The 25,363-nt window shown below is 47.7% G+C and overlaps 1 protein-coding gene across 2 annotated transcripts in view; it reads left to right on the forward strand.

Annotated features, from left to right (window-relative positions):
• Positions 1-25,363, forward strand: part of LOC132392917 (actin filament-associated protein 1-like 2) — a 126,294-nt gene that overhangs the window by 63,531 nt on the left and 37,400 nt on the right. For both annotated transcript variants that reach the window (XM_059967513.1, XM_059967506.1), the window contains exons 5-8: positions 5,014-5,119; positions 9,664-9,860; positions 10,950-11,129; positions 13,793-13,888. In XM_059967513.1, the coding sequence (XP_059823496.1) occupies positions 5,014-5,119; positions 9,664-9,860; positions 10,950-11,129; positions 13,793-13,888 (579 nt within the window). The remainder of the gene's footprint in view (positions 1-5,013; positions 5,120-9,663; positions 9,861-10,949; positions 11,130-13,792; positions 13,889-25,363) is intronic.

Consider the following 25,363-nt stretch of genomic DNA (forward strand, 5'->3'; position numbering starts at 1 on the left):
GACTGAGAGAACATCCCAGCAACTGGCTGGTCCACTGGAGGTCTATCACACTGTCCCAGGCATCGCACTGGGTGACCCTGCACTGTCCCAGGCATCGCACTGGGTGACCCTGCACTGTCCCAGGGATCGCACTGGGTGACCCAGCACTGTCCCAGGCATCGCACTGGGTGACCCAGCACTGTCCCAGGCATCGCACTGGGTGACCCAGCACTGTCCCAGGCATCGCACTGGGTGACCCAGCACTGTCCCAGGCATCGCACTGGGTGACCCTGCACTGTCCCAGGCATCGCACTGGGTGACCCTGCACTGTCCCAGGGATCGCACTGGGTGACCCTGCACTGTCCCAGGGATCGCACTGGGTGACCCTGCACTGTCCCAGGGATCGCACTGGGTGACCCTGCACTGTCCCAGGCATCGCACTGGGTGACCCAGCACTGTCCCAGGCATCGCACTGGGGGGCTCTACCCTGCCCCAGGGATCGCACTGGGTGACCCAGCACTGTCCCAGGCATCGCACTGGGTGACCCTGCACTGTCCCAGGCATCGCACTGGGTGACCCTGCACTGTCCCAGGGATCGCACTGGGTGACCCTGCACTGTCCCAGGGATCGCACTGGGTGACCCTGCACTGTCCCAGGGATCGCACTGGGTGACCCTGCACTGTCCCAGGCATCGCACTGGGTGACCCTGCACTGTCCCAGGGATTGCACTGGGTGATCCTGCACTGTCCCAGGCATCGCACTAGGTGACCCTGCACTGTCCCAGGCATCGCACTGGGTGACCCAGCACTGTCCCAGGCATCGCACTGGGGGGCTCTACCCTGCCCCAGGGATCGCACTGGGTGACCCAGCACTGTCCCAGGGATCGCACTGGGGGGCTCTACCCTGCCCCAGGGATCGCACTGGGTGATCCTGCACTGTCCCAGGCATCGCACTGGGTGACCCTGCACTGTCCCAGGGATCGCACTGGGTGACCCTGCACTGTCCCAGGCATCGCACTGGGTGACCCAGCACTGTCCCAGGCATCGCACTGGGTGACCCAGCACTGTCCCAGGCATCGCACTGGGTGACCCAGCACTGTCCCAGGCCTGCCCCAGGGATCGCACTGGGTGACCCTGCACTGTCCCAAGCATGGCACTGGGTGACCCTGCACTGTCCCAGGGATCGCACTGGGTGACCCTGCACTGTCCCAGGCATCGCACTGGGTGACCCAGCACTGTCCCAGGCCTGCCCCAGGGATCGCACTGGGTGACCCTGCACTGTCCCAGGCATGGCACTGGGTGACCCTGCACTGTCCCAGGGATCGCACTGGGGGGCTCTACCCTGCCCCAGGATTTGCATTGACGGCCCGACATCTCGGAGGGAGGCAGTGAGGGACGGTTGTAGAAGTTCGGGGGTTGTAGTACTGAGGCCGGGCCACAGTGTCGGCGGTGCTGGGGGGGGTGGTGGGCACAGTTGTTGAGGTGGGGGAGGTACTGAGTGAGGAGCAAAGCCAGGGCTGTGTGACTGAGACGTAAAGAACTGCATCGTACCACGCACACAAGTTTACGAGTACTCTTATCAGCCACCTCTCCAGGACTTCTTCATGGCCCAACATCACTATCTGAACTTGCTGCTGCTGTGTTTCCCAGTAGCTTCGGAATAAACAAACCCTCACTTCATTTAGTTCCAGGGGAACATTAGTCAGCTTCTTCCCCCGATAATTCTCTCACCTGAGCACACTATTACTTCAGCCTTGGCGTATGATCTTCCCACAAGTTCTTTATCTGTAGAATGCTACAAACTGAAGTAATGGGAATTGAATTGACTTATTACTTACATCCTTCATAAACACGAGGAGTAAAAATCTCTACGTCTCTGTCTAAGTGTGCAATGTACAATTTATAGTAATTTACAGCATGTACAACAGGACAGCCAATGTAACATAGAGATAGCAGCGTGAGTGAGTCACTCTGCTGTCCCGGTGCCCGTTGGTCCTGGCTGTTAAGCTGCGGTACCGTTCCCCGGACGGCAGCAGCTGGAATCTCCGGTTGCCTGAGTCTGATCGCATTATTTCCTGAGCAATAATGGAGGGACTCAGCAAGTCAGACCGCGTCCATAAACAGGCATGAAGCCGTGCGAGGCTCCCCAACCCCGCGCGAACAACTTCCTGCAGGAGAACTGAGACTGTCCTGTCTGACTCCATCAGTGTGTGGTCCGGAAGCTGCAAGGGATCAGATCACGAGACCCCAGAGAGGACAGTGAAAACCGCCCAGAGCATCGCCGGAGTCTCCCCCACCCCCCAGCTATTTGTGACGCTTAGAGCAGGAAGATAGGCAGGTGGGGGAGTGAAACGTCTTGGCCTGAAAGATGGACCGTTCATTCCACTCCATGGACGCTACCTGACTCACTGACTTCCTTCAGCATTTTACGTGGGTTGCTCAAGATCTCTTGCATCTGCAGAATCTGCTTTGTTTATAGTTTCCACTTCTTATTAAACTATATTTTAGAGATACAGCACGGTGACAGGCCCTTTTGATCCAAGCCCACGCCGTCCAGTCTTAGCCAGATAACTTGCTAACCATACATCTTTAGAAACTAGAGCACCCAGAGGAAACGCAGGCAGATATCGGGAGTATGCATAAACTCCGTACAGACAACAGTGGCATTGAGCCCGAGTCACACTACCAGTGCCGCCATTATTTCCTTTAGTTTGCTCATTTCTGAGGAACTGGCCCCACGAGCTGCATTACCCCCCCAGGTGCTGAGTTTTTCTGCTGAGCTGGAGGGAGCATGTGCTCTCACCTCTGGCCTTGTGACAGCTCGTCTCCGGTTGGAGCAGTTCTGCGGAGTTTGCTGGTCACTTGATGCTGCCGGGCAGGCCACAGAAAGACGAAGTCTGTGGAGTTATACAGCAGGAAAACAGGCCCTTCGGCCCATTGACTCTGTGCTGGCCATCATCCACCCCATTGGCACTAATCCAGCATTAATCCCATTTCACTCCCCACAGATTCTAGCCCTTGCCCACGCACCAGAGACCAGGTCTGACACCCACCTCGTCTGGGATGTGGGAGGAAACCGAAGCAGGCAGGGTGACCTACACGGTCACAGGGAGGGCGTGCAAATTCCACACAAACCAGAGGTCAGGATTGTACCTGGCTCACTGAGACCGTGCTGTGCTGGTTTCGTGAGAGTGAAGGTGTTGATCTGAGGAGGGTTTTGAGACGCAGACCACACTTAGTGGTGCTCCCTCTATAACCTTTCCGCTGCTGTCAGTGGCTCCCAGACACGTTACCTTTGGCTTTGGTGTAACTCTCTTCATTCTCCGAATTTTACCGACCAAATATCGATAGAATGGACGGGAGAAGATGTTTGCAATAGTGAGAGTCTAGACCAGAGGGCACACCCTCAGAATAGAAGGATGGAGAATTTCTTTAGCCAAAAGGTATATTTAAACCAGAGCTGTACTGATTAAATGGGACACATCAGGACAAGTTCATTTGGACTAATTAAGCAGCTGCCCCATTTAGCTGAAGTTTCATGGAAACAATTAAAAAGCTATAATAAAAACTAACTACCATTTAACTGAGTAACCAATTATGTACAGTGGATTCTGGTTAATTGGGCCAGCCACTTATTTGGGACAAGTCTTAAAGAACAAAATCAAATTGTGAAAATTGCCGGGATTCTCTCTGTTTATTCGGGACACTCTGCTGCTTAATTGGGGCAGGAGGCTTGCCAAACGGGCTCTAACTAGCTTCAGTCGTGTGCACTTGTGTGGCTGTTAGTTGCTGCACCGTGCTTACAGCAAGCAGTTCTTAAGTAGTTACACACATGTTTGTATTGAAAAAGCAGTGATTTTTGCCACTGATCGTTAGCGAGGAAATAAGTAGTAAGACAATTCAAAACCTCTTTGCTCACTGTGGTCCTAAGCATTCAGGCTTGGAGGTGCCAGAAACGGTTTCATTACTTCAACAGGTTAGGAACTATGAAGAATTTGAAGGGATCGACAGTTGTCTTGAATGTTATCTTTGGTCCTCATCAGATACTCAGCTCTCACCTGTGGCTTCAGTAGGTTTCAACAGGTATGTTTAATGTCAGAGAAATGCATACAATATACGTCCTGAAATTCTTTTTCTTCAGTAACTCTTTGATGTGACACCAATTAACTGGAATCTACTGTATTTAAATGAAATACAGAACAACTTAGAACACTACCAACGCTATTACAGTACTATAAATCTGTGTATTAATTCCTAATAGTTATCAACAGAGGATTCGTCCAGTGCTTGCTACTGTGTTCTTTTGATTGAGTGAAAATGAACAAAACCAGCCTTGACCCCTTGTGCAGATAATGGACTGCCTTCCACACAGTGATTTTAGCGATCGCATCCTACGAATCTTTGTTCCCATTGCAACATTCAAGATGACTGTTGATACTTCAAATTCTCCACAATTCGTTCGTTGGTGAAGTAATGAAACCGTTTCATTTTCACTCCCGGCCATTTCTGGCGTCTGCAAGCCTGAACGTTTAGAACTGGAGTGGGCAAGACAGTTCTGAACTGTCTAACTGCTAATTTCTCACTAACTATCCGTGACAAAAATCACTGCTTTTTAAACAGAAACACACGCAACTGACACCTACTGAAAAACTTTGCTCCAAGCACTCAGTGTCTAACAGCCATCTAAGTATATGCGACTGAAAATAGTTAGAAATTGCTCGGCAACAGTCTCCTGTCTCAGTTAAGCAACATGGGGTCTCAAATAAACAAAGGGAATCACGGCTATTTTCTTTATTGATTTTTTGTTTTTTTTTTAAGAGTTTTGTCCCAAATAAACAACTGTCTCAATTAACCAATGGCCCAATTTACCAGAATCCACTCAATTTAAAGTGGAGGTTGATAGGTCCTTGATTAGAAAGTATATCAAAGGTTACGGGGAGAATGGGGTTGAGAGGGGAAGTTGATTCCATGCTCGATGAGCCAATGGCCTAAATCTGCTCTTTTGTCTTATGGTCTCATGGTCTTCTCCTCACAGGGCCTGGCTGCCACTCCTTCCATTCCGGCTCATCTGCACCAGGTCCACGCTGACGACTCGTACGAGGAAACAGACCCACTCTGCTTCGTTGCCCACTGCCCAACAGGTGCGTTGGCAGGAGAGGGAAGCCTCTTCTGGAGGCGTGGATGATATCCGTCCTCTGAATCTTGGGGGTAATCCAGAAAATGGCTGGTAAATTGCTGAGCTGTTGCGGAAGACCTGGTCTTTCTGCGTGTCCGTGAGCCTCTGTTGTCAGTGGAGGTCTTGCAGTAAGTTGGTGTAGGGAGAAAGTCTTGAATTACAGCTCTTCAGCTGTAATCGGCTCTGCTCCATCCAACAATCTCTTCTCCCAAGACCTCAAACTTTTCCCCAACACGTATTGGTCCAGTTCCCTGCTGAAGGTGATAATGGAGTCTGCCTCCATCACATCTACACACTGAGTGCCCCAGGTTCCAACTAGATGGTACATGACAAGTTTAATTCATTCCCTTTTGACACCCGTGACCTTAAGTTTTCAGTCCTCCTCACAAGGGAACAGACTTAATACATATTTTATCAAAGCTCCCCTCAGCCATCTCCTCCAGAGAACAGACTCCGTAATCTTCGCAAGCAGCCAGATCCCTCATCCCGAGAACCATCCTTGTTCCCGGATCCCTGCCCTTTTCCGCCCTGTCTCCATTGGTAAACCCCAGAATGGTCTTTGCCTTTCAAAGCTGCTTTCTCCTGCCCTGCCACTTCACCACTAGTGGCCCCAGTCCAACAATCCAAACTGATTTGATAGCTTTGTGGCCAGGTCTGCAGATGATCCAAAGGCAGGCAGAGGGACAGGAGAGACTGCAGGAGGTCTTGGACAGATTGGGAGAATGGGCAAAGTGGCAGGTGCAAGATAGCGTAAGGATGGTCATATAACAGGATAATGCTGGAGCAGAGGGCTCATTCTCAGAGTAGAATGATGTACATTTAAGGTTGAAAGGTTCTTGATTAGTAAGAACATCAAAGATTACAGGGAGAAGAAAGGAAAATGGGGTTGAGAGGGAAAATAACTCAGGTGTGATTGAATGGCAGAGCAGACTCGATGGGCTAAATGGCCTCATTCTGCTTCTATGTCTTATGGTCCTACAGAGTGTGTTGGTATTTTCAGGGGGTCCCTGGGGCTGTGTCAATATTTACAGGGGTTCTCAGGGAGGACACCAGTATTTGTGGAGGGGGAGGTTCCAGGGAGTGTGTTGGTATTTAAAGAGTGGCCCGGGTGTGGGTGGGGGTTTGGGGTTCCCTGGGGAGTGTGTCAGTATTTACACGGGGATTCAATTCCTGGCAGTAGGTCTGTTTGTACAGAGCCGGGAGGTGCCTCAAATGGATGAATTTACATGGACCATCCAGTGATGTTCCACTATTTCATAGGGGTATTGTTTTTGGAAGTCCCCAGGGGAGGTGGGGGGTGACCTCGTTTACCAGGTATCTTTGGTAATGTTTAAGTATTGACTGGATTCTTCCAGTATTTACAAGGTTCCTTTGGTATTGTGGTTTATTAGAATCAGGTGACATAGGGTTGAATCGTTGTGGGTAGAGCTAAGGAACTACAACGGTAAAAAGATATAGACCCCGTTATATATAGACTCCGCCACTAAACATTAATAAGGATGTGGTTTACAAATTACAAAGGGAAATAGGAAACGCAAGCCATAAGGCCATGTTACAATAGTCGTGGGGGCTTTCAATGTGCAGGTAGGTTGGGAAAATCACGTTATTGCTGGATCCCAAGAGGGGAAATACTTAGAATGCCTATGAGACAGCTTTTTAGAGCAGCTCATGGTTCAACCCACTAGGGAATCAGCTATTCTGGATTGTGTTTTGTGCAAAGAACTGGAATGGATTAGAGAGCTTAAAGTGAAGGAACCCTTCAGAACAAGTGATCATAATATGATAGTATTCACCCTGCAATTTGAGAAGGAGAAGCCAAAGCTCGATGTATCAGTGGAGTAAAGGGAATTACTGAGTGCTGAGAGAGGAGCTGGGCATATAGATTGGAAAAGAACACTGGCAGGGATGACGGCAGAGCAGCAATGGCTGGAATTTCTAGAAGCAATTCAGAAGGCATTGGATATATACATCCCAAAGGGGAAGATGCATTCTAAAGGCAGGATGTCACAACCATAGCTAACAACAAAAGTCAAAGCCAACATAAAAGCCAAAGAGAGGGCACAAAACAGAGCAAAAATTAGTGGGAAGTGAGAGGATTGGGAAGCTTTTAAAAACCAACAGAAAACAACTGAAAGTCATAAAGAAGGAAAAGTTGTAAGATAAAGGTAAGCTCGTCAATAATATTAAAGAGGATGCCGAAGGTTTCTTCAGATACATGAAGTGTAAAAGGCAGGCGAGAGTAGATATTGATAAGATGGAAAATGATGCTGAAGCATTAGTAATGGGGGACAAGGAAATAGTGGATGAACTGAATAAGTATTTTGACTCACTGTGGAAGACACAAGCAGTGTGCCATCAGGGGGCAGAAGTGTGGAAAGTTGCCATTACTAGGGAGAAGGTTCTTGGGAAAATGAAAGGTCTGAATGTGGATAAGTCACCTGGACCAGATGGATTACACCAAGGTTCTGAAGGAGGTGGCTGAAGAGATTGTGGAGGCATTAGTAATGACCTTTCAGGAATCAAATGACTTTGAAATAGTTCCAGAGGAATGTTAAATTTCAAATGTCACTCCACTCCAAGAAGGGAGAGAGGCAGAAGGAAGGAAACTATAGGCCAATTAGTCTGACCTCAGTGGTTGGGAAGATGTTGAAGTCAATTGTTAAGGATGTGGTTTCGGGGTACTTGGAGGCATATGATAAAATAAGCCTTAGTCAGAGTGAATGGGAAAATCTTGCCTGACAAATCTGTTGGAATTCTTTAAAGAAATAATGAGCAGGATAGACAAAGCTGAATCAGTGGATGTTGTGTACTTGGATTTTCAGAAGGCTTTTGATGAGGTGCAACACATGAGGCTGCTTCACAAGCTAAGAGCCTGTTAATACAGGAAAGATACTAGCATGGATAAAGCAGTGGCTGAACAGCAGGAGGCAAAGAGTGGGAATAAACGGAGCCTTTGCTGGCTGGTTGCCAGTGGCTAGTGGTGTTCCACAGGGTCTGTGTTGAGACCATTTTTTACATTATATGTCAATGACAGAATTGATGGGTTTGTGGCCAAGTTTGCAGATGATACAAAAGCAGGTGGGGGGCAGGTAGTTTGAGGAAGTAGAGAAGCTACAGAAGGACTTGGACAGATTAGGAGAATGGTCAAAGAAGTTGCAAATGGAATATAGTGTATGGTCATGAACTTTGGTAGAAGATATAAAAAGGTCGACTATTTTCTAAATGGAGAGAAAATTCAAAACTCTAAGTTGCAAGGGGACTTGGGAGTCCTTGTACAGAATTCCCTAAAAGTTCATTTCCAGGTTGAGTCAGTGGTGAGGAAGGCAAATGCAATGTTAGCATTCATTTCAAGAGAGCTAGAATAAAAGAGCAAGGATGTAATGTTGAGGCTTTATAAAGCACTGCTGAGGCCTAATTGGAGTATTGTGAATAGTTCTGGGCCCCTTATCTAAGAAAGGATGTGTTAACGTTGGAGAGTGTTCAAAGGAGGTTCACAGAAATGATTTTGGGATTGAAAGGTTTGTCATATGTCATAAGGCTCTGGGCTTCTTCTCACCGGGTTTCAGAAGATGAGGGGTGATGTTGAATGTTGAAAGGCCTTGATAGAATGGATGTGGAGAGGATGTTTTCTATGGTGGGAGAGTCTAAGACCAGAGGACACAGCCTCATAATAGAGGGGTGTCCTTTTGGATTGGAGATTAGGAGGAATTTCTTTAGCTAAAGTGTGGTGAATCTGTGGAATTCATTGCCACAGGTGGCTGTGGAGGCAAAGTCATTGGGTATGTTTAAGGCAGAGGTTGATAGGTTCTTGATTGGTCAGGGCATGAAGGGAATTGAGGAGAAGGCAGGAGATTGGGGCTGAGAGGGAAAATGGATCAGCCTAAACGAAATGGCAGAACAGACTCGATGGGTTGTGGCCTAATTCTGCTCCTATATCTTATGGTCTTTTTATTGTCACATGTACCAAGATATATCAAATACTTACCTACATACTATTCATATCATTAAACAGCGTTTTGAAGTAGAACAAGGTAAAACAATAATAACCCAGCCTGGGTACAGCCAATCTGAGTCCAGCGTTGTAAAATTTGTTAAAAACTTTACAGTTTTTAAATTGTAAAAGCTACGGAGGAAGTGCAGATAAACAATAAATTGCAAGATCACAGTGAGGTGGATTTTGAGATCGAGAGTGCATTTTATTGTTCGATGGTCTTATAATAGTGGGATGGAGGCTGTTTTTGAGCCTGGAGATAGGTGCTTTCAGGCATGATGGGAGAGACGAGAAGCAACAATGTCCAGGGCAGGTGAAGTCTTTCATTACATAGGCTCCTTTACTGAGGCAGTGAGAAGAACAGACAGACTCTAAAGAGAGGAACTAGTTCTGTGATGGAGTGAGCTGAGTCCACAACTCCCTTGTGGTCACGTGTGGGCCGCGGGAGACTGCCCCTTGCTCTGTGCCTTTTCCCCGAGTTGGTTTACTGACAGCATGTCGTTGCCCTGTGATTTCAGACGGTGTGGATTCAGACAGCAGCCACTACGAATCTTACGGGGAAGAGGATCTGTGCGGCACCAAGTGTGCAGCCTCCCTGCAGAGGATTCCCAAGCACTCTCTGAGCGGCACCCGGATTTGCGGCCTGCTGTGGCGGAAGCAGTGGCTGGGCCGATGGACCAAGCAGCTGTTCCTCATCAAAGATCAAGTTCTAATGGTTCGTCTCTGCACACCGACAGGTCGAGAATCCTGCTGCCCCTTCTCCGAACCGGTGAACGTCCTCCATCCAACCCTGACCCAGTCTGTGATAACCATTCGCCCTACATTCCCAGCATCTCCCCTCGGATTGTGACCCTCACCCCGAGGTGAGGGTCAACATACAGCAGCCAACTCACTCCTCTTTGGCGGAGAGAAGGCAGGGCTTCAGTGCCCTGAGATAGTGCCAGCTGGATTTGGGCACATGCCCCCTCGCACGCTGTGGTGTTCAGACTGGGCTCGGTTATCTGGGATGGGATTTAACCGGCCACAGCCCACCCAAACCCAACCTGACCCAGCCAATCTGAGCTCAGCATAGTCATGGTCAATTGGAGACACTCCCTGGCTGCAGCCAATCCGAACCCAACCTGACACAGCCAATCTGAATCCAGCTTGGCTACAACCAATCTGTGTCCAGCATAGTCATGGTCAATTGGGGACACTTCCTGGCTGCAGCCAATCCGAACCCAACCTGACCCAGCCAATCTGAGTCCAGCTTGGCTACAACCAGTCAGAATCCAGCGTAGTCATGGTCAATTGGAGACACACCCTGGCCACAGCCAATCTGAGCCCTACCCAAAAATGGAATTGTTTTTGCAATCTGGAAATTTGAACCTAAAGCAGAAAAGTGCTGGAATTTTCTGAGGTTCCAGCCATGAGCCGCATCGCCTGAGCAGGGGAAATGGAGCCAGGGTTTCAGGTCGGAGGCGAAGTCAGGCAGATCCTGTCTCCACAGGCACCGCCTGACCTGCTGAGTGTTTCCTTGACTCTGGCGCACAGAAGGATCCCACAACTCCAGTTACCATCTATGTTTCCAACTCTTACAAGAGGGCAGATGATGGGTTTTGCAGGCAGGTGTAAGGGGCACTCGGTGGCAGGGGTAAGGGGCAAGTAGTGAAGTCTGCAGTCCACGGAAAGGGATAAAGGGCAGGCGGTGTGGTATAAGGGTATACGCAGCTGACCCTGCCAGGAATGGGAGGAGCTGTGATGAGACCTGGGGGCACCTCCTGTCCACAGTTGGGTAACCGCGCCCGGTTCCTCTTTCCCGCAGTGTTACAAATGCATGAAGGACCAGCAGCCGCTGATGGAGCTCAGCCTCCACGGATCCCGCGTAACGTACAAGTTCAAGCGCAGTAAGAAGGTTCAGCACGAGCTGAAGGTGACGACGGCGAGTAATGAGACGGTGGTGCTGGGGCTGGAGAGCCGTGAGCAGACTGAGGACTGGCGGAAGGTTTGGAGGTGTTAGCACCAGAAACTTTCACTTAGCTAGCCAGCAGCGGTTAACCAGTCTAACAACTTTGCATGAATGGCTTACCAGCAGGTTAAATTTGATTATGGGTGATTAATTAATATGACTTGTTATAGAGGATTGACAATTGGTATCAATTGACAAAGATAATTGGTGTGAATAACTAATACATGGTGAACCCTTTATTGTGAGGGATTAATCAACAGCCTAGCCGTCTAGAATGAAGGTTGTCCAGAGAATATTAACAGCATGGAAACAGACCTTTCAATCCAATTGGTGCATGCTGACTACAGCATCCTCTCTGCTAATCGCAGTTACCCACGTTCAGCCCATTGCCCTCCAAGCCCCTCTCCCCCACATACCTATCAAACTGCTTCTGAACTATTGAATTGCACCCGCCTTGACCACTTCCTCTAGCAGCTCATTCCAGATATTCAATGCCCTTTGCGTAAAGAAGTTGCCTCTCAATCTGCTCTTTTGTCTTGTAACTTCCCCTCTAGTTTTGGACTCCCTGCCCCTGAGGAATAGACTTTGAACATCCACCTTAGCCATTCCCCTCATGATGTTATTAACTTAAACTCCCTGCACGGTCACCTGTCATTCTGAGTTAAATGTTATTGTGGCCACCCCTCCCTATAGGTCAGGCCCTCCAGTCCAGGCACCATTCTTGTAAATCTCTCCTGCACCCTCTTCAGCTGTACAGCAGCTCTGTGTGAGGGCTAATTTCCAAAGTTACCAGGCTGACATGCGACTGTCTGCTACTGCGGACCCTTAATCCTTGTTATCGTGGATCTAACATGTTGCCTCCAGTTTGGCCACAGAATATTGCTGAAAAGCCCGTTTAGCTCATGACTAGGATATACATCCTTATCTTCAGTGAATCAGAGGTCAGTCAAATCTACGTGCAGGAGCCGATACACAATGAGGGGTTAATTCCATTAATCCAAAGAGCAGCAATGACAATTTCTGAAGGAGTCTTCCCTTTCGGGTCCAGTCTGTGATACCAGGCTCCATCGTTCGAGGTGTTTCCTTATCAACAAGGTCACTCGATCCTTTCCAATCACGATGATACCAGGGAGTCAGCCCAACACTCTTTGGCTCAAGGTGGGAACCTCAGAGTTTGGGCTGGATGTCTCCGGGCCGAGAGCCACATGTCTGTGCACTGCCTTCTCCAGCAAGTCCTAGGGAGGGCGACTGTCTTGACCGCACTTTGCTGGGCTCTACCCTCGCCGTCCGGTGTATATCGGGATGGGGCGACCCATGGTGTGTTCTTCAGAGCCGAAGCATCATTTCAGCATTTCACCTGCTGTGGCTGGAGGAGAGGTTTCATAGAGGGAGAGAGTTATTTATCATCCATCTTTAGGGCCTGTGGGTCATCTGTCCCCAGGTTCCAGTAAAAGCTGGTCCTGGAGGGCTTTTTCCATAGGGCTTGGGACATCTTCAGGTTGTTGACTCGAGCGCCCAGGGCAATTGCTGGGAGGGTGTGAGAGCCCTGGGTCTTTGCTTCTGCTGTGGGAGCAGGGAGAGGGAGTGAGAAGATCCTGGTGGCTGGTCTGGAGCAGAGCGGGGCCGGGTCCTTGTCAGAGAGGCTGGGGTAAGTGAGGAGTGACCAAGATGGGGGACAGCTTGGAAGAATGGGGAGCTGTGTAGCGCCATGTTGCAGAAGGGTTTGTGAGGCGAGTGAGGGAATGGGTGTGTCGTGGAGGATTGTGCTCGGAGGGTTTGTATGCAGAGTATGGGGAGAGACCGTGGGCAATATTGGGGGGGATGAAAGGGGAAGCCAGAAAGAGGTGGGATTATAGTTGGGTGATGAGGTAGGAACAAGGATGGAGGATGTGGGGGAGGCGGGGTTTGACTTGGGCCCCGTTTCCTGCTCCTGTCATGTATGTGGCAAGCAAGATGAGTACGGGAATCTCTCTGGACAAGGGTAAAGGGGCCCTGGAGCATCCCGTTGTCCCGATGGGACTGTCCTTTACATTGGCTGTCCAATCTGTGTGTCACCTTGAGTCTGGTGTGCACATGAGGCCGTAGACCATGAGCAGAAGAAGCCTGCGCCTTACTCATCCTTCATAAACAGGGCCCTTGGAGCTCAAGGTTAACACAGCATGGAAACAGGCCCTGGAGCCTTGCTGGTCCTTACTTCAGAGCCAGGAGACAGGAAACAGGGTTCAGTGGACCCCACTGACTTGTCCTTGACGTTTTTCCCACCATTCCTAAAATGGTGTTGCCAAGATTGATTTGTGGAGTCATAGACTCACTCAGCATGGAAACAAGCCCCATAGGACCCTTTATAATCTCTCACCGCTCACCTTAAACCTGCGCCCTCAAGTTTTTAGTTCCTTTCCCTTGAGAAAAAAACGACCTTGTCTATGCCCCTCAGGATTTTTTTCAACCTCAGTATCCTATGTTCCAAGGAATACAGACCTAGCCTGCTCATCCTCTCCCTATAACTCATGCCCTCAAGTCCTAGTGACATTTTCATACACCTTCTCTGCTCTCCCTCCAGTTTAATGATGGCTTGGCTGAGGTATTGAAGGGCTTCTGTGAACTGACTGGGCCGGGGCAGGGAAAGACAGTGAATATGTCAAGCTAGTGATAACGGGGTTTGTATTGTGACTATTCTGTTTTGAATGCGCTGCCTTTAGATCATTGAAGAGGTGAGCAGCTCCGTACACTACAGATCTACACCCTGGGATTCACCAAAGGTGGCAGGCAGGAACCAAAAATCTGCCAGCCACAAGGTAAGTCCATATCTGAATAACTCGCCCCCTCCTCGGTGAAAGCTCCCCACAACGCTAATTCCTTCATCCTTCAGGTATTTGCCTCCACCTCGAATAAATTCGCTGGTCTGGCTTCGACCACCCACTGAGGCAGACAATTCCAGAGGTTCACCACACTCTGAGAGAAGATATTGCTAAGAACTTCTATTTTGTAATTAGGTCCTGCTAATGTACAACTATAGCCAAATCTCCCTACTCTTTAATTCCGATCCTGTATGATCAAGGCCTACATGTCAGTAGCCTTTTCGACTACTTGTTGTGATTGTGGCTGCACTGGAACACAGAACTCCCTCTGAATTTTGCTCATTTTTAGTCCCTTCATTCAGAGAATAATCTGCCCTCTTACCAAAGTGCATGATCTCACATTTCCCCATAATAAACTGGTTTTGCCTCATTTTCACCCAGTAGCTCAATCTATCAGTATCTGGTTGCAGAGTCACTATGTCCTCAGCACAACAGACCTTTCCACTTATCTTGACCTGGAAACCTTGCACTTTGTTCCTTCTATAAGACCATAAGAAGAAACAGGTGCAGAGTTAGACTATCTGGCCTACGGGGTCTGCTCCACAATTTCATCACGGCTGGTCCATTCTCCCTCTCAGCCCTGATCTCCTGCCTTCTCTTCATGCCCAGACTATCAACCTCTGCCTTTAATATACTCAGTGACTTGGCCTCCACAGCTATCTGGGGCAATGAATTCCCTCAGAATTTTGCTCATTTTTTTGTCTCTTCATTCTGAGAATAATCTGCCCTCTTACCAAAGTGAGTAATCTCACACTTGCCCACAATAAACTGAACAATCCTCGTAGAGGCATCTGAAGCATTTCAGGTTCCTGGGTGTCAAGATCTTTGAGGATCGAACCTGGTCCCAACATATCAATGCAGCTATAAAGAAGGCAAGACAGTGGCTATAATTCATCAGGACTTTGAAAAGATTTGGTTTGTCAACTAAAACACTCAAACTTCTGTAGATGTACCTCGGAGAGCACTCTGACAGGCTGCATCACTGTCTGGTGTGGGTGGGGGCGGGGGGGCTACTGCACAAGACCAAAAGAAGGTGCGGAATTCGTAAAATTAGTCAGCTCTATCTTGTGTACTAGCCTCTGTAGTACCCAAGACATCTTCAAAGACTGATGCCTCAGAAAGGCGATGTCCATTATTAAGGACCCCCATCACCCAGGACATGTCCTCTTCTCATTGCTACCACCAGGGAGGAGGGACAGAAGCCTGAAGACACACACTCAGCGATTCAGGAACAGCTTCTTCCCCTCTGCCATCCGATTCCTAAATGGACATTGAACTCTTGGACACTACCTCACTTTTTTAAAGTATATATTACTTTTGTTTTTTGCACTATTTTTAATCTATTCAATATATTTACTGTAATTGATTTAATTATTTTTTTAATCCATCTTTTTATTCCTTCTTTCTATATTATCACGTTTTCACTAAACCGCTACTGCTAAGTTAACAAATTTCACAATTCATGCCGGCAATAATAAACCTCATTCTGATTCTGATTTCACAGATTCACCACTCTTTGGCTGAAGAAATCCCTCCTCATCTCCATTCTAAAAACATCCCCCTCTATTCTGAGGCAGTGTCCTCTGGTCTTAGACTCCCCCACCATAGGAAACATCTTCTCCACATCCACTATCAAAGCCTTTCAACGTTCGATAGGTTTTGAAGAGGTCACCCCTCAGTTTTCTGAATTCCAGTGAGTAGAGGCCCAGAGCCATCAAACGTACTTCAAATGACCAGCCTTTTCACCTTGGGATCATTTTTGTGGACCTGCGTTGAATGCTGTCCAATGTCAGCACATCCTTTCTTTGATAAGGGGCCCAAAGCTGCTCACAATACCCCAAGTGAGGCCTCTCCAGTGCTTAATAAAGCCTCAACATTTCATCCTTGCTTTTATGCTCTAGTTCTCTTGAAATGAATGCTAACATTGCATTTGCCTTCCTCAGCACTGACTCAACCTGAAAATGAAACTTTAGGGAATCCTGTACGAGGACTCCCAAGTCCCTTTGCTCCTCAGATTTTTGAATTTTGTCTCCATTTAGAAAATGGAGTCTACCCTTTTATTCCTGACACTATATTCTATCTCTCACTTCCTTGCCCATTCTTCTGATCTGTCCAAGTCCTTCTGTAGCCTCTCTACTTCCTCAGCATTATCTGCCCCTCCACCTGTCTTCATATTGTTTGCAAATTTGACCACAAAACCATCAATTCTGTTAATCAAGTCATTGACATATAACATAAAAGGAAGTAGTCTCAACACAGATACTTGTGGAGCACCGTTAGTTGCCGGCCAGTCAATCAGTAAAAGTTCCCTTTATTCCCACTCTTTGCTTCTTGCCAATCAGCCAATGCTTTGTCCATGCTAGTAGCTTTTCTGGAATGCGATGGGCTGTTAATTTGTTAAGCAATCTCATGTGTGGCATCTTGTCAAAGGCCTTCTGAAAATCCAAGTACATAACGTCCACTGATTCTCCTTTGTTTATTCTGCTTGTTGTTTCTTCAACAAATCCCAACAGATTTATCAGGCACAGTTTTCCCTTAAGGAAACCATGCTGACTACAGTCCATTGTATCAGCCACACTATCAGTGTCTTCATCCAAGTGTGAAAAATATTATCAGTGATGCAATCAGCAATATAATTAATATTTTGATCCCTGTAGCACAGCCCCCTCATTACAACTTAGCAACTAGTAACCCACTGATGCCCACTCTCTTGTTTCCTGGTTGTCAGCAAATCTTCTATCCGTGCTGTGAAATTCTGGGAGGTACTTTACCAAAGCCTTTTAGAAATTCCTTATCATGGAAGGAAGGAATCACAGTGGTAGAGGGAATGAGGAAAAAAGCTGAAAAGCAGAATTTATGAATTACTCCAGGTGCCACATGCTAGTCTTTTCAGAAATAGAAAGATAGAACAGATCATTGTATGGCTGAGGAATTGGCATAAGAGCATGGTTTCAGGTTTTTGGATCATTGGAACCTCTTCTGGGACAAGGGCAATCTGTACAAGAGGGATAGATTGCACCTTAACTTGAGGAGAATCAGTGTCCTGGTGGGGAAGTTTGTTACCTGGGAGGATTTAAGCTCATTTGTCAGGGGGATGAGAACCAAATCACCAGGTTCGTTTCCTGTGGAGAGACTGAGAGAATACAGGACCGGTACGTCCAGTAAGAAGGAAGGACAAGGATGTCACAAGAGTTGCAAATTTAGTTACGAAGGAATAATCAGTGAAATGTAAGGTGTAGGAAGTTAAAACTGATCAGTCTCCTTGAAGCCTGAGGGATAAAAAACCTCAGGAATGGAATTAGGAGAACCAGAAAGAGCCTTTGGCAAGTAGGAGTAAGGGAGTCCCAAGGTATTTTATAAATCACGAGGGTAACAAGGAGGAGGGTAGGACCACTCAAGGGTAAAAGTTAGAGAACATGGGCGAGGTACTAAATGAGTCGGTGCTTACCGACATGAAGGGCATGCAGGTTTTTGCGGATTGTGTGCTGAGATAATGAAAGGACAGGGAACGGTACAGCACAGGGAACAAGCTCTTCAGCCTACAATGTCGTTCTGAACTAGTTAAATTAGAAATTATATGGCCAACTCAACTAACCCATTCTGCCTACACAATGTCCATATCCCTCCATTTCCTGCACATTAAGAGACTCTTAAATGTCTTTATCATACTGTCCTCCCAGGCAGTACATTCAAGGTACCCACCACTGTGTATGAGGCACTTTTCCTGCATGTCTCCACTGACCGTAACCCCTCTCACCTTAACTGCATGCTTTCTGTTATCAGACATTTCAAACCTTGGATAAATATACCAGTTATCAGAATTAGATCGAACGTCACTGGCATATGTCATGAAATTTGTTCACTTTGCCGCAGCAGGACGATACATAATAATAGAGGAAAAAATATTGAATGACAGTGAATGTAAGTGCTACTGGACGGTAGGCTTAAGGCAGCTCACCCTGCTGTTCCTGGGCACTGGTGTGATTGTTGCCCTTTTGAAGCAGGTGGGAACTTCCAGCGGAGAGATTGAAAATGTCTTTGGGCATCCCTGCCATTTGGTTGGCACAGGTTTCCAGAGCTTTACCGGGTATTCCATCGGAACCTGTCACCTGTGAGGGTTCGCCCTCTTCAAAGACAGCCCGACCTCGGCCTCCAAGATCCTGGGTGCTGCAGGGATCGTCCTAGCTGTGGTCTTATTCTCCCTTTCAAAGCGAGCATGAAAGGAGCTGAGCTCGTCTGGGAGAAAAGCATCCCTGCCATTCCACGGTGGAGTAAAGAATGGCCTGCAAACCCTGCCAGAGTTGGCGTGCATCCAGTTTCATCTGCAGCCTCATTTGGAATTGTCCCTTAGCTCTTGAAGTAGCTCTCTGCCAGTCATACCTGGTTTTCCTGTACAGACCCGGCTATGTCTCTCGTAATCTCATAAACCTCTGTCAGATTTATGAAAACTACCCTCCTTATAGCACATGGCTTCTAATTCAGACAGCATCGTGATAAACATTTCTTCACCCTCTCCCAAGCCTCCGGATCAGTCCTATAATGAGGTGACCAAAAATGACGGCAATACTCCAGCTATGAACCAGATGGGGATTGGAACCACAGCAGCAGGCCAGATAATGGAGGGGTTGTAGAGAAAGATGTGGTGGAGCCCGAGAGAAGACCTGATGGAATTATGAGAGGCATAGGAAGAGTAGATGGCTGGTATCATTTCCCAGGGTTGAAATGGCTAATATTGGAGGGCATGCATTTAAGGTAGGAGGGGAAAGTTCGAAGAAGGTGTGTGGGGCAGCTTTTTTACGGGGAGAGTAGTGGGTTGTGTTGTCAGTGTTGGTTTGGGAGGCAGATGGGTTAGAGGTGGTGATAAGGCTCTTAGAAAGGAACATGAAGGTGCTGAGGGTGGGGGAGTTCCCACTCTGTACAGCTCCATTTTAAATGATGGGGTTACATTAACCACCCTCCGATCTGTGGGAATTACTACATGATCTGGTGTATTTTGCAAATCGATAACCTATTTTCCAAGCTACTGTATTTGTTTAATTGCTCTTGTCATTTTCTTGTTCGAAGAGGGACAAACACTTTGGCCCTTTTTTGGTAAAGCGTAAACTCTCTTGATAATTTTACTGCCAACTTTACTGCACTGCTCTGTGGATCTAACATTGTCTGGAACTTCGTTAGCAGTGCTTGGAGAAACTTCCCTTCAGTGATTTTCTTCAACTTGTTGGCCAAGAAAACCACCCCATGTGCAGTATGCCTTGCGAATTTCGCCTCAGACCTCTATTACAGCTAATTTATCTTCTCTATTTCCTTTGATTTCTGTGTTCCCTGTGATCACCTCCAGTTTCTCACAACTTTTCCTTCTACAGGTGCTGCCTGACCCATTGAGTCTCCCAGCATTTTTTTTTGTTTTACTATTTGGTAATCTATCAGTATCCCTAACAGTGCAGTAACACCACTCTACCACACTTTCATTTTAATCCAGCTCCCAGATTGCTAAATAGAAACAGACTCATTTTCCATAAACAAGAGCGATATTTACTCCTACCTACTTCTATCTGTTGTAGATAGGAATAAATATCCTTTACTGCTTCACTGCTACCTTTACTGTTCCTGATCTACCTCATTGCAAATGCAACAAATATTCATAAGAACATAAAATATAGGAGCAGAATCAGGCCATTTGGCCCATTGAGTCTGTTCTGCCATTTCACCATGGCTGATCCAATTTTCCTCTCAGCCCCAATCTCCTGCCTTCCCCCATATCCATTCATGCCCCAACCAACCAAGAATCCATCAACCTCTGCCTTAAATATACATAAAGTCTTGGCCTCCACAGCTGCCTGTGGTAACAAATTCCACAGATTCACCATTCTCTGGCTAAAGAAATTCCTCGTCATCTCTGTTCTAAAAGGATGCCCCTCTATCCTGAGACTGTGTTCTGGTACTAGACTCCCCCACCATAGGAAACGTTCTCTCCACTTCCACTCTATCAAGGCCTTCAACCATTCAATAGGTTTCAATGAGGTCACCCCTCTTTCGTTTGAACTCCAGTGAATACAGGCCCAGAGCCAGCAAACAATCTTCATATGACAAGCCATTCAATCCTGGAATCGTTTTCGTGAATCTCCTTTGAACCCTCTCCAGTTTCAGCACGACCTTTCTAAGATAAGGGGCCCAAAACTGTTCATAATACTCCAAGTGAGGCCTCACCAGTGATTTATAAAGTCTCAACATTACATCCTCGCTTTTATATTCTAGTCCTCTCGAATGAATGCTAACGTTGCATTTGCCTTCCTCACCACAGATTCAACCTGCAAATTAACCCTTAAGGAATCCCTTTACACCTAAATTCTTTATATTTTGTCTTAGTTACACCTATCACACAGTGGGTGTTGGGTGTATGGAATGAGCTGCCAGCTGAGGTGGTGGAGGCGGGTACAATTTCAGTGTTTGAAAAGTCGTTTGGACAGGAATGTGGATAGACAAGGTTGAGAGGGATGTGGGCCAAATGCAGGCAAGCAGGGTAAGCTTAAATGTCTGTCTTGGCCAGCATGAAGCAGTTGGGCCAAAGGGCTCTAAATTTGTCATTTTAAATTTTGTTCCAATTTTAAAACTATCTACTGTACTGCCTACCATTGTTTCTCTTCTGCCTTTTCTAATCCACTTACAGTTCAGTTTCTCTCCTTGCTGAATCTTATTTGAGGTTCCCAACATCCCGTGTCTCCTGGGGCTGGGATGAATCTTGGGAAAAAGTATCTGTCCTTCTTTGGACAAGAAAATGGCCCAGTAATTAAACAAATACTTTGCTTCTGTTTTCACAGGAAAAAAAAGCACAAAAATAACTTGGCAGAACTGCTGGGGGCCAAAGGTCTATGAGAAATAGGAATTCAAAGAAATTTGTATCATTTTAACAAGTAATATTGGAGAAATTGATGAAATGTGTCTGGGAATAAGTTGTCAGAATTGCAGGCTGTGGTAAGACTTAGCGTGGAAATAGTGCATATATTGATTAATGATTTGCAAAATACTCCAGATCATAGAGTGATCCCCACAAATCGGAGAGTAGCTAATGTAACCTCATCATTTAAAATGGAATTATACGGAGTGGCAGGAAGACTGCTGGGACCAATTATACAATGTAGGAGATTATAACACAGGAACAGATCCTTCAGTCACAATATTGTGCCAAACTAATCCCTTCTGCCTGCAAGTAGAGTCATAGGATGCTACAGCACAGAAGTTGGCCCTTCAGCCCATCTAGTGCATGCCAAAATATTCTGCTTAGTCCATTCTCTGCACATTCATGTAGCTAGCTAAGAGCCTCTTAAACATCTTTATAGTATCTCCCTCCTCTGGCAGTACATGGCAGCACACACCACTCTCTGTGTAAATAATTTACCTCCCACATCTCCTTTGAAGTTACCCTCTTAACTAATAAAGGCAAACGTGCCATACTCTTTCTTTACCCCCCTTAGCCACTTGTGCATGGACTTTTGGGCGGGGGGGTGGGGTGTGATTCTAACCAGGCACAGGAAGTGTCGATAGGATTAGACAAAGGAAGCAAAGATTTCTGAAAGGTTTAGTCCTGCTGGAGAGGATGAGGATGAAGCTGGTCAAGTAAATGAGGGAGATCCAATGATGTGTTCGAAGTCAAAGCGGTGCAGCAAAGTGGTCACTTTTACTGGTTTACCTGTACGATGCGGTAGCAGGCCCCTGTGGCGCAGTGAGCCCACGCCACGCACTTACGCCAATGTGCCCAACTGACCTACTCATCCTGTCCATCTTTGGAAGGCAGCAGGAAATCAGAGCACCCAAAGAAAACCCACATGGCCACGGGGAGAACGTAGGAACTCCTTACAGACAGCGGCGGTAATGAACCCGGATCACTGGTGCTGTGACAGTGCTATGCGGTGCACAGGTTTCCTGCCTCTTTGCTCCAGCAACCCAATTCCAGTTCCCTGTCAGTGTGGAGCTTGCGTGCTGTCCTGTGAGTACGTGGGTTTCCCTGGTTCCCAAAGACTCGACTGGTTGGTGACTTACTTGGCTATTGTAAATAGGTGTGTGTGTGTGTGTGTGTGTGTGTGTGTGTGTGTGTGTGTGTGTGTGTGTGAGAGTGTGTGTGTGTGAGAGTGTGTGTGTGTGAGAGTGTGTGTGTGTGTGTGAGTGTGTGTGAGAGTGTGTGTGTGTGTGTGTGAGTGTGTGTGTGTGAGTGAGTGTGTGTGTGAGTGAGTGAGTGTGTGTGTGTGTGTGTGAGTGTGTGTGTGTGAGTGAGTGTGTGTGTGTGAGTGAGTGAGTGTGTGTGTGAGTGAGTGAGAGTGTGTGTGTGTGAGTGTGAGTGAGTGAGTGTGTGTGAGTGTGTGTGGTGGTGGCAGCAGACTCCATGGGCCAGGTAACTTCTGTGCTGTGCACTGACGGAAGTTTAGTCCAGGGGTCACCAACCTTTTTTGCACCATGGACCGGTTTAATATTGACAATATTCTTGCGGACCGGCCAATGGGGTGGGGGGAGATGGAGGTGTTAATCGCGACGGGAATACAGCGATACTCGAAGGGGTCGTCCTTACGTCCCGTCTATTCCGCAATCTAGTTTTCGTGGCTCTCAGTGCTTAGCTTCTGTCCCGCTTGCTCACGGTTTTTTCACTCAGAAAACTCAGCGGGTTTGTCTTTAGGTGCAGGGTGCTTGGACTCAGGGTGCCGAAGCAGTTTTGAAGGCTTCATTGTCTCATTAGACAGCCTCTGGGTCTGAACTCCAGCTTCCTGCCCGCCTGCCACCAGACGCCATTGGCCAGGTGTGGCTGGTCGTGGGTGGGGTGAGAGGACAAGGTCAGGGCCGGAGGTCCCCGTACCGGGGCCGCGGCGGTTGCAGTCCGGAGAGAGCGAGCGACTGAGCGAGGAGTGCGACAGGGCGCCCACCCCCCCTCCCCCCCGTAGGATCTATCGGCCGACAAAAGTTTGGCTCGGGGGATGACTTTCAGTACATCGCAGCGAGGTAGCTGCTCTGCTACTTACAAAACCGAGCCCAAATTAGGTCATCTGCGAATATTTTAGCACCGGGTTCCCCACGAACATTCGGTGTGGTGAACAGGTTTAGAGGCGGCGCCCATCTGTCCGCACTCCGGGCCGGTAGCATCGGCAGTTCTCACCGGCCGCACGAGGCCAAGCACTGATCCCTGGCACGAGGGTATCACTGCGATTAGGCGATTGATGACTTCACGTGCGTTCAGTTCAACAGTGGGCTGGAGAGGAACGTTTCATATCACTAAATCATATCGTTTCCTCGCGGCCCGGTAGCACATGCTTTGCGGCCACCGGTTTAGTCAACCAAAAGAAATAGCATTAGGAGTGAACGGATGTTTTTCAGGGTGGCAAGTGCTGGGTGCTGGGTCCTAGCCCATCAGTGCCTGGGCACGTCTCTTCACAATACACATCAGTGAAGCCAACTGCTCCCAGCTTGGTGGAATTGTGAGTACTTGCAATGACGTCAAGAGGCTTCAAAGTGATTTCGGAAAGTTGAGTGAGAGTGTGACAGGTACGAGCAACTTGGATCTTCAGCAACTCACCAAGGAACTAAACCGGCCAAGTAGTGTCTGTGGCGGGAAATAGAGGGTTAATATTTCAGATCGAGGCGCTTTCTCTGGACTGGAGCTTAGGTGGAGAAACAGAAAGGCTGCATTTTATATTTTCTGTGTGTCGAACGTGACAGTGCAGCAAGCAGGTCAGGAGACAAGGAGAGACTGAAGAGGGTGGCGCAGGGGGGCTGGGAGGCCCCTTGTAGAGCTTTATGAAATCGCGAGTGGTGGGGGAGGTATATGTAAAGGAGACCTCAGGCGAAGGTTTTTCACACAGGAGGGTGGTGGGTTCATGAAACAAGTTGTCAGTGATGGAGGGGGTTACAATTACTATGTTTAAAATGCATTTGGACAGGTACGTTGTGGGGAAAAGTCTATGGAATACGGGCCGAACACGTACAAAAGTGATTCATGCTTCTCAGAGGGGGCAAAGGGCCATTTTTTCTGGTGTAGGATTCTAAATAAAATGTTGGGCCTTTGTGTAAAAGGCTTTGAGTCCAGGGAAAAAGGGGCTTGGAATGGGCCAATTGTACAGGGTGTGCTGTCACTACTCCTGAACAACAAGTGGCATTTTGGTCCCGTTAGTGGTTTGGCATAACCCCTGCTTTAGAGTCATAGCACAGAAACCAACCCTTCAGCCTATCTAGTCCATGCAGCCTGGTCTTCTACCTAACCCTTTCTACCTGCACCCAAACCATATCCCTCCAAGCCTCTCTCACCCATGTACCTATCCAAATTTCTCTTAAGTGTTACAATTGAACCTGCATCCACATTCCTGCTGGCAGTTAGTTCCACACTCACACCACCTTCTGAGTGAAGAAGATCTCCCCTCAGGTAGGTGAATAGAACTTCATACAATACTCCACATTTAACCTCATACAACTTCAGCCCAGCATCGCCCCAAGTCCTGTACTCAGTGCCCTGGTTTATTTAGGACAATGTGCCAATATTTCTCTTTAAGACCCTATGGCCTGTGATGCTACTTTCAAGGAATTATCAAGTCAAGTCAAGTCACTTTTATTGTAATTTCGACCATAACTGCTGGTAGAGTACATAGTAAAAATGCGTCAACTTTTTCTCAGGACCATGGCGTTACATGACACAGCACAAAAACTGGACTGAACTACGTAAAAAACAACACAGAAAAAAAAAACTACACTAGACTACAGACCAACCCAGGACTGCATAAAGAGCACAAAACAGTGCAGGTATTGCATTAAATAATAAACAAGACAAGGTGTCAGTCCAGGCTCTGGGTATTGAGGAGTCTGATAGCTTGGGGGAAGAAACTGTTACATAGTCTGGTCGTGAGAGCCCGAATGCCTCGGAGCCTTTTCCCAGACGGCAGGAGGAAGAAGAGATTGTATGAGGGGTGCATGGGGTCCTTCATAATGCTGTTTGCTTTGCGGATGCAGCGTGTAGTGTAAATGTCCGTGATGGCGGGAAGAGAGACCCTGATGATCTCAGCTGACCTCACTATCCGCTGCAGGGTCTTGATCTGTATTCCCAGATCCCTTTGTTCTACTGCACACAGTGCTCAACCATTTACTTTGTAAATTCTACCTTGGTTTGTCCTCCCAAAGTGCAACACCTCACGCTCGTCTGCATTACATTCCCTCTGTCATTTTAAAGCGCGCTTTCCCAGTTGGCACAGGCTTTGATAGCCTTCCTTGCTGACCCCAGTCCTGGTGTCGTCAGAAAATTTGAAGATCTGAATCATTAACACTGATAAACAACAGCGGACCTAGCACAGGGGAGAGGACCAACCTTCCACGCGGCAGTGGTTCACCAGGGCGATTCCCGGGAAGTAGGAGAGGTTACCTCGACGAGGCCTGCACTCGTGAGAG

This window comes from Hypanus sabinus, chromosome 1 (assembly GCF_030144855.1).
Source record: "Hypanus sabinus isolate sHypSab1 chromosome 1, sHypSab1.hap1, whole genome shotgun sequence".
NCBI lineage: Eukaryota > Metazoa > Chordata > Chondrichthyes > Myliobatiformes > Dasyatidae > Hypanus > Hypanus sabinus.